The 14,987-nt window shown below is 36.8% G+C and overlaps 1 protein-coding gene across 4 annotated transcripts in view; it reads right to left on the minus strand.

Annotated features, from left to right (window-relative positions):
• The window catches only part of Elys (AT hook containing transcription factor 1 homolog), a 124,533-nt gene extending 112,343 nt beyond the window's left edge, over positions 1 to 12,190 (minus strand). Inside the window, exons 1-2 of one of the 4 annotated variants that reach the window (XM_081737065.1) lie at positions 11,894 to 12,189; positions 1,052 to 1,199 (exon numbers count right to left, since the gene is read on the minus strand). In XM_081737065.1, the coding sequence (XP_081593191.1) occupies positions 1,052 to 1,187 (136 nt within the window). In that variant the 5' untranslated portion in view covers positions 1,188 to 1,199; positions 11,894 to 12,189. Of the gene's footprint in view, positions 1 to 1,051; positions 1,200 to 11,893 lie in introns of all 4 variants that reach the window. The other 3 variants (XM_081737064.1, XM_081737066.1, XM_081737067.1) reach the window with 3 other exon arrangements.
• Between the last annotated feature and the right edge of the window lie 2,797 nt (positions 12,191 to 14,987).

Below are 14,987 nucleotides of genomic sequence, written 5' to 3' on the forward strand. Positions count from 1 at the left end.
TTCGTAACTTAATTATATATATTACGTGGATTTGAATCTTTTTAGTTATATTAACAAATTAGTACTCAGCAAAATTAACAATTTATATTTCAAATTAAGATGAAATAAAACTGGTTAAAGTAGCAGAAAATTTATCAAGTCCGAACAAGGTAGCAGGACTTTAGATATCGAAATTATAGCAGAAATTAAATAGGAATTACGCTGTACAATAAGCATATAAAGATACAGACTTGTAACTTTTTTACTACGCAGCACTTGATCACTGAAACAATGTTGTCCACTTTTTATTCAAATTGCTTGCTTTATTGTTTTACGTAGAATATCCAATTTTAATGAAGAACAGAAAAAAATAAATAAATAAACTTGTACTGTTGTCATACAAATACAATCCACTTCATCATCATTATGATACTTTTTACCTAACCAGTTCTCGCCCACAGTTGTGAAACAGATGACAGAGGCACTGCGTCATCGTTACTCGCTTTTACACAGTATGAGACTGACTGACTACGCGGGTTTCAATCGCGCGCAATAAGATGCCATAGCGATGACGCCCTCGTAACAACTTCCGAATTCATGCTTTGGTTAAATACGGCAAACGCAAATTTTTGTCGAGGAAATTACGTAAAGCCTCTATGTGAAAACTGTTAACAACTAGAAGTATTATAGTCCCACACAGTTCTTATATATTTGCTATTTCAGTATTTATTATGTTTCGTGACCACTTACAGGATATTCTACATTAATGCATATATATATATATATATATATATATATATATATATATATATATATATATATATATATATATATATATATATATATATATATATATATATATATACTGTAATCCTGTTATTTTACTTACAAGCTTAGAAAAAATCCAGAAAATAATTTTATACACATTTAGAAACAGGGTATATATCATAGATCAATTTAAAATCCACTATAATTTCGTATCTTGTAGCTGAAAGAGATGGAAACTCAACATTAAAAAAAAAAAAAAAAAAAAAAAAAAAAAAACTAATATTGCCATGATTATTCCTCTCACCTTCCGAAATCCATCCCATTATAGGAGCTGAATCCTGTAATTCTTCGTCCTTATTATCAGCATCCAAATGGTTCTGAATGGATGCACGAAACGGAAACTGGCCAACCAGTTTGCATGGAGCCACATGGAGCCTCATCTTGGTAAAGGCCTATGGTAAAGAATCAAATTAGGAAACAGCTACAAGAATACTCATTCTCAAGTCAAGTGGATGATGTGTTAAATATATATCACCACATTAAAAAAAAAAAAAAAAAAAATATAAATAAATAAATAAATAAATAAATATTGAACAAGATTGAGAAATACTTCTGATTTACTACTTTTGCTGGTAATACGTAATCCTACGGGTTTCAACTGTGTAACTATTATACATTGAGAAATCGAACATTAAAGAATAAAAGTGTCTCTACACACCAATTCCTCTATAAGTGTGGTGCAAATTCAATGATATACAAAAAGTTAAAAAGACTCGACCATAATTCGAATCCGCTTCTCCGGATTACCGTTCCGATGCCTTAATCACTACGCCACCCAGCTTGCTTCCTGAATAACCATACACTCTATCATTCTTGAAGTCGGTGCTTAATCACTCACAATCAGACCAGACAGACTCACATGAACTTCTGTTGTGTCCTGTTCCACTGACGATAAATTTATTTTATATTATATATTCAACAGCATATATGATGACAGGGTTTTCCAATATATGTGGTCTGAATTTTGAACACAGACTTCAAGAGTGATAGTATGTATGACCTGTTCAGAGTGGATTAGGCGGCGCAGTGCTTCACAAATCGGTACAGTAAGTCGAAGATGGATTGAATCATAAATTTGCCATAAACCTATTCTTCTCATGCTAAGAACGGACATTTCGGCTAGTTGTTAATGTTATAAATAGAAAAAAAGTGAAAGTATATTTAAAAAGAAGAAAAAAATCATTAGAAACAGATTATTACTAAAAGATCCTATATATTATGGTATTATTTTTGTTACACTGGGTGAAGATAACTTGAATAAGATATTTATGTTAATACCTAATTCATGCTGATATGCAATTTTACCTCTAATAACTATACAATTTTACAGCAAAAGATACTGATCTTCATTGTGAGAAAGTTATGATGAAAGGAGAATTTTAAAAAATGTATTCAATTTATATACAGAGCTGTCGAGGTAAATCCGGAAAATGAAACGCAAGTACGAAAACCCTTATAACTGAGAAAATAATGATTTATTTTCTGCACAACGTGGCACAAAACTGTAAGACACTCGTTCAGAAAGAAATCTACTCGATGTAACCGCCGTCAGCTTGTACAACTCGCTCAAGTCTGCCTCGGAACCGGCTACACGCACGTTTTACCTCCTCCTTGTCCATGTTGGTCATACCTCCGTGATACGGCCTCACAGTGCGTCCTTCGTGTTGTGGGGCTGTGCGTTGACCTTTTCTTCGACGGTGCCCCAAAAGTAATAATCAAAGGGGTTGCAGTCTGGGCTAGACGGTGGCCAAAGATCGGGTGACCAGTGGTAGGGTACATTGGTGTGGAGCCACGCCTGATTTTTCCTTGCTTTGTGCGCGGGTGCTGAGTCCTGCTGAAACACGTAATCCCTTCCAGCAGCCACTTTGTCCATCCACGGCTTCACAACAGTCGTCAGAACGTCAATGTAAACGTCGGTGTTGATTTTGAGGCCTTCTTTGAAGGCGATGGCATAACATCCCCTTCGCCGCTTATGACTCCAAAAAACCATGACTGATGCTGAAAATTTGGTGTGCATGACGGTAGGCACTTCTGAAGGATCTTGACAAAGCCACCTGTCATTTTGGCGATTCACTTTTCTGTCCTGGATAAAACTCTTCTCGTCCGAAAAGAATCTCAGAAGTCCAGCACTGTTGTGTTTCAAGTCATTCAACAATGCTTGACATTTCAATTTACGGTCAAGCTTTGTTTAGTTCTGTCAACTTTTGGCGTTATCTCAAAACATAGGATTTGTAGCAAAGGTCCTCGTGCACTGCCAAACTGATTGTTGACCGCGCAACGTTCAAATCCTTCGCTAACTTTGCCATGCTGCGTCCAGGGTCCTCTTCGATCTTCTCTTTCAATGTGTCAACAAAGTCTGCTGTTGTTTTTCGGTCCGAGCACTTGCTGTGGCTTGCACGATCTGAGGAAACCTCATCCGGGACGTCGGCTTCTCGAATTTTTTTGGCAATTGCATACACTTGCGTTTTCTTGTATCCGAATCACTTGACTATCTCCTTGGGTGATTTTCCGGCGCGAAGTGACTCGAGTATCGCAGCTCTTCTGTCCTGCTCCCGGCTCATGTTTCCATAGCTTGCCACGTGCTTGTAGCTCACTGACTCCTATGGACAGGCACTACACTAGGAAACTGGAATCCTCTAGGTCACACGTTATACCAGTTAGAGGGCGGCCTTGAAACATATTCCGGATTTACCTCGACAGTTTATATATATATATGCACATAAACTTCTAAAAAGGATACATACTAGCTGTGCAACGCAATGCGAAATTTTTGCAGTTTGCTGTTAGGGTGTTAGGCGGAAAAGTATCTCGATCATCCATGCAAGTTGCTTTGGTTTTTCGTTTTTTCTTTTGTTTTGTGTGTTAGTTGCGAAGGTCATATGTATTCCTATGTATATGGCACAGATAAAAATACGAATATTATAACAATACAGCCGTACCATTATTGAACATTAAATAGAAGGACTGGTATAAGTCTATTTCAGTGTATGTGCGTGTAGTTAAATGTCTGTGTGTAATTAATGTATTTGAGCAACATGTCGTCGAGTCGAAAGTGACAGTTACGTGCGGTTTCCATTTGTTATGTGTATGGATACTATATTGGTCCGAAGCAGGTGAAACATAGGATTGTATCTGGAACAAAGTTTTGTGCAGCCTATAAAGCTTACTTCGGAATGGCGATTGGGGATCTTGACAAGCCATGGGACTCACATGTGTCTTATGGTAATTGCAGGTCGACGTTGGAAAAGTATGCCGTTTGCCATTCCGCGAGTGTGGAGAGAATCTACCAACCATCATGGTGATTGTTATTTTTTCATGATCGACTTGACGCACTACAAGAAAGGCAAGAAGAGACGTCAGCTACAATACCCAAACATCATATCCCCCGAGCACCTGTTCCGCATAGTGAAGAATTCCCTATTCCCTCACCTCCACCCCAAACTGTTTTCAGTGAAGCAGCAGCTCATTCCTACAGTTTATATAGTTCGTTTTGGAAGATACCTCATTTACTGAACCAAAAAGAACTAGAAGATCTGATTAGAGATCTACAATTACCGAGAAATAAGTTCGAATTGCTAGCATTATGTCTCAAAGAGTGGAACTTTCTACTTCCTTCCTGCAAAATATCTAAGTACAGAAGCAGACACCAACGTTTTTCCGTTTATTTTGCTGTTGAGGAATCATTGTGCTACTGTACAGATATCGGTGGTCTTTTTAGAGCAATTGGCTTTCAATATGAACCAAAGGAATGGCGACTGTTCATGGACAGTTTGAGTACTAGTCTGAAGGCTGTTATTTTGCACAATGGAAACCAGTATCCTTCAATCCCTGTTGCATATTCCATCCACATGAAGGAAAGTTATTCAAGTATGAAGTTGATGTTGCAGAAAATTAAATATTGGGAACATCAATGGGACGTGTGTGGGGATTTCATAATTATTTGTTTTCTTCTTGGGTTACAAATATATGATCAAACCGTGTGGCCTGAAAGAACGGAGCTTATTCCAGGAACACATAATGTGATAAATGTAGCATTAGTGCCCAAGGAGAAGATTCTCATGTCAACATTGCATATTAAGCTGGGATTGGCAAAACAATTTGTGAAAGCTCTGGATCGCAATTCACCTGCCCTACAATGTATCAATTGTTTCCAGCTTTATCAGAGGCAGAAGTTCTGGCTGCATTTCCACAGGGCCTCAGATTCGTGTCATGCTTAATAGTGCTACACTTAAACAAAAAATGGCTGAGTTGGAAAGAAACGCTTCGAAGGCCTTTTGTAAGGCCTTTTGACGAGATTTCTTGTGGAAACCGAAGTGAAGCGTTTGATGAATATCGAGCTAAGACACTCATTGATCAATATCGAGCATTGGGATGTAGAATGTCTTTAAAATTACATATGCTTGGTTCAGACTTGGATTTCTTTAGGGAGAATTTAGATGTTAGCGAAGAGCACGGGGAACGTTTCAATAAGGACATTCAGATAATGGGCAGCAGATACCAAGGAAGGTGGGACTGTGCAATGATGGGTGACTATATTTGGAGGTTAGTCTATGACGAAGTGAACGTTTCCCACAAAAGAAAAAGAACCACTAACCTTCACTTTTGATTACAGAATTCCAATACTTGAACACTTTCCTCCAATCTCTAGTACTTTTGTATACTTTTTATAAGAAATGTAATATTCATATATTTTGGTATTTATGTATTGTTATGTAGATTTTTGTTACCCAGAAAGTTGATGTCCAAAATGTTTGTGTTATGTTTGTTGAGTTGATTTTGAGTTTAACGTCCCTTTCAGCAGCAAGGCTATATGAGACGTGGACCTACTGATTAACGTGGAATCCGAACCACATGAGCTCCCGCCGGGAATCGAACCCGGGTCTCCCACGCCAAATGCGCGTATGCTAACCGCTTAGCCACGGAGGAGCTCAAGTGTTATGTTTGTAGTTCAATGTTCCTATAAGATACAATTGTACAATATGTTACTGTTTCAGTAAAATCTAATATGTTTATATCATTACAAATGTTGACATTACGGGAAAATAACAGCCATACTCGTATTTAGCGGGTGCAAATCACTAAGACACCAATAAAAAAATCAACATAAGCACTACTACAATGTTTGTATTATGCTTGTAGTTCAATGTTCTCATAAGATATAATTGTATAATATGTTACTGTTTCAATAAAATCTGATATGCTTATATCATCACAAATTTTGACATTACGGGAAAATAACTGCCATACTCGTGTTCAGCGGGTGCAAATCATTAAGAATCCGACGAAAAACAAACATAACCACGACCTTGATCAAAATTTGTATACCAGTGTAATATTCTTTCTTTCGTCCATTTATCGTGAAGTAAATTCTGAGCATAAATGTGACAGCCCACTCTTATATGTTGGGATAACATACATGCATTACTACTCTCATATGTGAGAAACCTTGGTAAAAACATAACATACATATATATCTAATATAAATAAAATAGAGTTTGTTTGCATGTTCGTCTGTCTGTCTGTGTGCGGCCTGGGGACCAGACGATTGGACCGAGAGTTACCAAATTTTGGTCAGGGGTACCTTGGCCCAGGCCCCAGATCAAGACGAAGGACTTTTTTCAAATTACGAACCGGGGGTCTCATGGGGGGGGGGCGTTTACCGGAACCGGCTTAGGAACCAGACAAACTGACCGAGAGCTATCAAATTTTAGTCACGAATACCTTGGTCCAGGCTCCAGACCAGAGTTAAACGTTTTTGTCAAAATTCGAAGCAGGGGGGTCTCAGGGGGCGTTACCGGAACATGTAAAAGTAGTAGAAAATGACTGATATTAGTGTCGAATTCATAGTTTTCGTGGTCGCTGAAATCAATGGTGAAACTCAGATTGCATTAACTTCCAAATTCACGCTATTCGGCTCCGGGCTGGGGAGAGATACCAAGACATATAAAAGTAATCCAAAATGACCGATATTAGTGTCGAATTCATAGTTTTCGCGATCGCTGAAATCAGTGGTCCTGCCTTGAAAATATGCGACTCCTGTAAAAACTGAAACTTGGTCCTTATTTGTGCTTCTTGTGGTAGAATCACAGTGAAGCACTAAACATAATTATTCAGCTTCTACACGTTCCTCCACTTGTACAATGTGGTGGTGTTATTGGATTTTGTTAAATAGTTTGAAATAGTTCACTTTGTCGTAATTCACGTAACTTGGCCTCTGGGCGGTGGACCTGTGTTCTAGAACCTTGCCGGTGTGACATTATTATTATTATTTAAGGTTTTTATTGTTTTACTCCTAACGTGCAATAGCTGAAACTAGTTATATGGATATTGTATTTTTGGAAGTAGATCAATGAAGATGAAAAGAGGAAGGGTTACATCATAGCCGTGTTACAACCTTCTGTATTACGCTACTTGGAAGTAGTTAGTTTCTTATTTTACAGATTTCTTTCCTTTCTACTTTTAGTTTTGGTGATTTTCTTTCAGAAATACAACTTAAACATAAATACTGTCTTCTTATAATGTGCAGACATGTACCACCAGTAGAAATTAATATCTCGGACACTTTTCTTTCATATCCCTCACTCACTCTATAGCACGTCTCACTCTTAGATTGCAGTACAGAGTAAATGGAGCGCGCTGTTGCCACATTTCTTTCGCCGTATGTTTTCTTCTGAAGAAAGAACAAGAAAGACTGAAAGAATGCCGACTTTGTAAATAAAGCCTTTCTCAAATTCATATATGTTCATTGCTTTTGTCATTCCATTTGCACAAATTCATTTGGAGCGTCGAATTGAAGGGTACGAAACAACAGTCTAATAATTGTGTTTTAGGTAGGGGGTTTCCTTTTATGATGGTATATAAATCGTTGCAATAAAATTTTAATGGGAGCAGTACGAAATCGAGAGAATATATGACATGAATAGAAAACGTATGATTGAAATAAATGGCACGCTAAACTGTTTCACACAGAAATTTCCTGCGGGAAACTAAGAAAGAGCAATGGGTAAGATACTGCTACTGAACCTGGATAAATGTGTTGGAGTAGGGGTGATCGTAATATGTGACGAGAAAATATGACGTACGAAAACGCTCATTTGTCTGGGTACGCAAAATATCCGCAAAACTAATTTCGTTTGCCAAACAAAAGTTACATTGTAACGACGAGGAAACAAACTCAAACAGAATTATCAAACCCTCCGAAAATTCATTTTATATCTTTCATGCTTCCTAAAGAAACATTGGGGAAAATAACACAGAGCCTTTTTATTCTGCGTTGTGAGCTCATGAAGTTATTTGTTGTTAAGTTTTTCTTATCTTCATCTGTGTATTCAAAGCAAATAAAGAAGTGGAATTACAAACGAAACCAACTTTTATTGTCAAAATTGTCAGCATTCGAAAGAACATTAGGGACCACGTGCGAACTGTAAATGAATCAATTACAAAAACAAATAACTTTTCATCACCAGGAGTGAGGAGTTTTATTATTAACAGATATTGGTCTGCTTTTTCCCCTTCCATAGATATTAATCTTCTGAAGAAACAGTTTGTTTTGCTTGAGTACCAACTGCATTTTTGTAATTAATGTTATTGCTAACTGAATTACTATCCTGATTCAAGTGTTTACTGTACTTAATATTCATCCGCGGTTGAAATTTGGCTTTCTTGGAAGAGAGAAAATACGAACTATACGCTCCCGATGTCTGAATGTCAGCCTTACTTATGTATATGGTTTTTTTGAATGCCAACTTTTCCAACATTGGCACCAATATTGTGTTAATAGTTGTATAAGTTTCAAAGTTGTATCTCTTATAGTTCCGAAATTATGACGTCATATGTTTAACGCGACGTTAGAATTTGCCATTAGCAAGATTTCACTATTTCAATTTATTTCAATACTTCAAAATTCTTCTTGATATGAGAAAAACACATTATTTGATAGAGAATACAATGTTCTACAAAAATCTATCCATATTTAGTAAATAAAACTATTTCTAAAATGTAGGCTAAGTTTGGCAACAATGGGCAGAAGGGAAAACATTGCCACTTACTCCTGTACTGCAATCTAAGGATGAGACGCTCTATAGCCGTGGAATTTAATTTTTACGATGGCTATCTGCACTAACGTTTATTTTCTCCATACAGTCCTGCGTGCATTTTAAGGGGTCATACCATGGGATATATTCATGGAATATGAACTTCTATTAGCAGCAAATGCACTTTTCCAACCTTAGAAAGTGTTTCTTACGTGAGAAGTTGCATCAACGGGCGCAGGAAGATTTTAGGATAGGTGAGTACAAATATGCACATATGCCGTAAAAATTGCAGTGCATAACATGAATTAACTTGAAAACACACACACACAAAAAAAACTTGTGTTAGATGGCCAGTAAAAAGTATGAATGCTATCTAAGGAAATCAGGGCAGGAGAGCAGGTAAGATTCACGTATGTTCCGATCTCGAAATTATTCCATTTTATAGGGGTACCGGTATAGTTTTACAAATGTATATAATGCATTTGTAATACAAATTCTGCTCTTGTAAGCACATAAGAACGTACTTTTAAACACGAAAGCCATACCAAGCAGTGTTGTACATCGTGAACCCAGTAGGGTTCTAGAACACTAATACGCATACATGAAGTTGTACCAAAAGAAAGTAATCAACCTGACTACTAACCTGCCTTCACTTGCTCTCGCTCGCACGGCATTAGTATGTGATTTGATAAAGAATGAACCAACCTGACTACTAACCCATCTTCACTTATCTGTATGTGGATCAGCATTATAGAACTGCCTCTGTGATCCGTAATGATCGAAGTATCAGGAAGAGTCCCACTCGTTCCTATGAGTGGTCTAACATAACGTACTGGCAATGATAATACTGTCCAAAAACAATGCAAGGGAATCCTGGAACTCAGTAATGTGATATTCCAACATCAGAGAAAATTGAAATGAAAATGAAATCTTTGAGTTTTACGTCCCACGGTTATGCCGGTTAGGCTAAAGGAGACGGTGATAATGAGAGATGAGTGAAATGGTGGAATGAAGAAAGTGGGAGGAAACGGGAGTACCCCGAGAAAACCCACGAGCACGGTGTTTGTCCACCACAAAGTTCACTTGGCGGGGGCTGGGATCGAACCCGGGACCCCAAGCACCAGAGGTGAACGCTCTACCACTGAGCCACCGCGCCCCCCTCAGAGAAAATTGAAACAAATGTCTCAATTACTACCCATTGAAAAGCATACAATGTTAGGAAGGTATGTCTCTCACGTATAAAGAGGTAGAAAACCCGAAATGCAGTGTGTTCTCCAAAAGCAAGCCATGATCACGTGAAGTGCTACGTGAAGGCATTACAGAAAATGATCATAGAAGTGTCGCAAAGCTGTTACAAGCAAGCAATGTATTTTTATGCTATATAAATTTTTTTTTCCATTATCCTCGTTTATGCGTATACACAGACCGTCGCTGAGGCGATCGTTCGCTACCGACGCATTTCCTCGCTGCCCTCAGGCCTGCATTAGGTTAGGCAGCAATAATGCTTTAGTAAATGTTTTTAAGTTAATGTGTTGTGCTCTTCAGTTTTTATGCCGTAAGTGCACACACCTACACCCATTAATACAACGCCCTTAAGAAACTTTTCATTCATTAATATATAAATGCCACTATAAAGCGGGATAGCACGCGGACTACTTATATTGTCCTCTTTCGAAATCAGAATTCATATTTCTTCCGTAACTTTTACAAAACTGTAACCCAAAAAAATTCAAGGATGGGAGGTTTAACCCCCCCGCCCCGCATTTGTGTATGACTCGGACAAGAAACGGGTTACATTCCAAAGTTGGGCGCCCGTTTCCAGCAAAATTTTTAAAATTTACAGGAAAGATATGGATAATTTGATCGTTTGTGTGCTTGATAATATACAAGAGTCTCGAAAAATCTGTTTACTTGTTATATATAAGCGGCTATAAACATGGGACTATACGGCGAGCGGAGGGAACTACTTGGCGCAAGGTAACCAAACAATTGCATTGTGGAAAATAAACGAGTATTTATGTTATCAACATGGCGAATGTGCAAGGGCAATGAACTAACAGTTTTAACATTTGTGAAGCAATACGTTGATAACGAGCAAAATCTTTTAAAAGTTTGTGAAGAGCACGGATTAATGAACCTAATAACAAATTACACAAAGTGTGCAGAGGAGATAACAGCGAAAAAACGTGGCGAAAGCGGACGCCCAACTTCGGAATAAATGCTCAAGAAACAAATACAGCTAACTGGTCTCTGCCAATGCAGTAAATTTTATCTAGTTTAACGTCCCTCACTTTGATTACGCACCGAACCTAAAGGTAACGGCGATGATGATAATTAATTAAATGGTGGAAATGAAAGAAGGAAACTTGGGTGACTAAGAAAACACGCACAAAGCTCCTGCACCACAAACTCACTTGGTGCTAGCAGATCGAACCAGAGACCCCACCCAACAAATGTAACTTGGACAAAAGTGCACTTTGAGCAGAACATTAATAGGAACAACGATGCAGTTTTACTATACGGATCCACAGATTATAAAATGTACGGAAAAATTTGGGGAAGTCTTTAATTTGCTTATTTTATGTCGAGAAAAGAACCCAACCCCTACGGAGCTTCTAACCTGTTCCTACTCCTACCCCTATTGCTACTTATACTACGGATAAGTATAGTAAAACTGCACAGGAACTAATGCTAAAACGAGCCCTGTGGGGCTTCTAACCCTCTTCGCTTGGTCAGGTATGTTTTGCAAGATTGGAAGAGGAAATAAATATTGGAAAATCACTTGTTCTGCTCAAAGTGCACTCTTACCGTTACTTACCTTACTGGTATTCTATTTAAATTACCGTAACTTCTTACGTATTATACTATAACCATTCACTCTAGCATTAAGTAGTGTATCACCATCACCTTCACATCCACCGTTTTCTTGTGCTCAAAACTTCCGCTAAATATTGTGTCTGTTTGACTTTTATTTTACACCATTATAAAAATATTTTCAAATTCAATATCCACCATTTACTTATTCATTCCATTCCTTTAGTTTCTGGGCTTACCTTAAATTATTCACGAGAAATAATCAACCCCACGCTTACAAGGTGGGTTTAGTCAAGGAAACCACGCTTCATTATGTTACGTGAGAAATAAAAACACTGTCAGCACTTGTTCGTCAATATAATTTCAGAAAAGTTACACTGGGTTCGTAAATGTAAAAGTATAATACTTTAAACGGTGCGCCTTTCAAGAAAAGTGAAATTTTAATACAACACATTTAAAATACACTACGCACTACCCCTTGCAGTGCCGCCATCTATATTCTTTTCACTGTTGCTGTACTGACGAACGGTTAGTTTTTCACTAGCTGAATATCTGTCCACTCTACACCGAAATATCTTTAAACTAATACGAGACTGAAAGTTACAGTGTTGGAAGTCAACATATTAAACGGATTATACACTGTCAAAGTTTTCCATCAAATGTTTTATCAAATTTATCGTTGATAGTCATTTGGTCAAATAAGTTGACTGAAACACACTATAAACGATCAAAGACAAAAGTTAATTTTGCTGCTCATTTGTTTATATTTTTTCATTCAATTCTTATATTTGTTGTTAGGCATAGAGTGCAACGCGGTACATTTCTTTTGGTGTGGAAGTGACACGGCTGATGTGAATACAGTGATTGCCTTGTCAACGATTACTGCAGTAATTAAGAAGAGAAGACGAATGAAAGAGTGGTCCAGGACTTGGTTAAAACGTCGAGACGACAAGAGCGGAATATTAGCGTTGCTGCACAACGGCTTGAAGATTAAGATTCATATAGAAACTTCCTACGCATGAACGAGCGCACACTACGTGAATTATTAGAAATAGTAGGACCTATTGGCAGGTACAACGATAGTGTCTATTTTAGTATATACTTACTAAGTATTGCTTATATTTACGGGTATAAGAGCTATTTTAAAGGCACAAGCAACTAAGAAGAAGAAGAAAAATATAAAGAAATAATTTAAATATTTGTATCATATAAAAATATTTCTTAATTTCGTTCCTATGACGTCTTGTTTATATGTTTGGTTTCGTTGTTATGGTAACTAAGAAAAAAGGAACGAAGAGCCAGTTTACAAAGTCTCAATGTATATTTTAATGTGACGAACATCATATATGTTGAAAGTGAATAATATATATATATATATATATATATATATATATATATATATATATATATATATATATATATAAGTGCATAACTGTATTGTTTGATTCGTGATAATCTCGTGAACTGTATAAATATTCAATATATACATTTCGAGTCAGAGAATGTAACGTAACGAGGAAATAATGTTACATATTTATATGGTGCCGAACCCGTGGAACTTTGAGATTAGTCAGAAGTATTAGTAAACTATCTCACTCAGCATAAAGGATTATCTTTTACTACGCAATAAAAGAAAAATATACCGAAAACATAAAATGAATACTGATGTTACCTTATACATGGTATAATGTAACATGGCCCGGAAATTTTGCGCAACCAGTATATATACGAATTTTATATTTATTGAACTTTTGTAAAATATATAATTAATCGTTTACTCGATTTTAGGTAGATCGCAAAATTTGCGTTAAGTTCCTTGAAATGATGATTTTAGTATATTTAGAAGGAAATATATGATTAAATATATCTATATTGGACAATATTCGTATATTTAGCCAAAATCTAATGTTATTTTAAGAAATAAGGTCATATCTGGTAGTTTTGAATCCTTTCCAGTCTATTTTCATGGATATTTTTGACTTAGGGGATCCTCAAAAGAAATCAAATTTTTTTATTTCAAAATCTTCTCTGAAATTCCACATTTGAAAAGTCAGTAATAGTAGTTTCTGAAGCATCTCTTTGTTTAATCTAAATTATCTGTCATTGGATCTTCCGCAATCACGGTTATGGTTGAGATTTTCGGCTTTCTTTGATCTCGGGAGATAAACCTATCATCATATAGTTACGTCACAATGACCCTCCAATTAGGGACCTTCCCATTGTCATTGTCTTTCATCGGAAGCAACGTTAGGAGGTGGACGTAAAGTAATCTTCGTCGCCATAAAACGTGGAAAAACCAGAAATTCTAAAATAATTACCTAATAGTTGAAGTTTTCCATATCTGTGGACATAATATGAAGGCAGTGAGTTGGTTGTTGTGCTCAATGGACTGTAAAGTTGTGAAAGTGAAAACAAGCTAATACGTCAGAGCGTGTGAGACTGACGCCAGCCTTTTGGGTGAAGCCTTGTGGTCAGAAAACGAACGCGACGGCCAGCAAATGCCTTTTATTTTTTGTGATCGCTATTAACCCACTCATTTGAGTGAGTGGCGAAAGATTCTTTCTTGAGAAATCCGGCAGGAATCAACAGACCGGGGAGTATACATCTTTCCTTGTATATGGAATAATTTCATCAAGTAAGTGGTAAAAAGTAAACTCCAAATTATTGTTGTTTTGGCCAAGTTCGAACCTGCAAAATTTTACCTTAAGTGTAATTTTGATTTGAATTTTCTAATGTGTGTATTTCCTCAGTGTCAACAAAATGATTTTTTTTTTGTTGTGAAAGGAAAATGTGGATAGGCCTGAGCTTATACAAGGAAGTCACCCTACTGGTATAAATCCTCTGTGCCGGCCCCACTTGCACAACTTTGACCAAAAGAGAAAATACGAAGAAAGAAAATAAAGTATATAGTACACAGCCCTGATGAGTAGTATATGTGTAGTATAAAGCTTATGTGACTATTGTAGTAAATATCATAATACACAAATTGTTTTACAATCGACGAAACTAGATACATGTAGAAATTGCTCACGAGATGTGAAGAGAAAAATGTAATTCAATTTAATTTGTAGATAAACTCACCCATTCAGCTATGTAAAAGTTTCCATGCGCATTTCTAACCATTGCGACTTTTTTTTATTCGTTTGGCTTGTTTCTTGTCTTATCGAAAATTAGTGTAAATAAAAGTACGAGCCGAAACAAAATCTTTTCTTCTCCAGTGCAAAGTTCATCATTTAGAATTATGTAGTAAATTAACTTCAGTGGTATTGTTAGCAGGTAGAATGTAGAGTTTTGAAAAGCAGTACGTGAACAGTGAGACAAAATCAAAGTGTA

This window comes from Thermobia domestica, chromosome 13 (genome assembly GCF_964235325.1).
Source record: "Thermobia domestica chromosome 13, izTheDome1.hap1.1, whole genome shotgun sequence".
Taxonomy (NCBI): Eukaryota; Metazoa; Arthropoda; class Insecta; order Zygentoma; family Lepismatidae; genus Thermobia; species Thermobia domestica.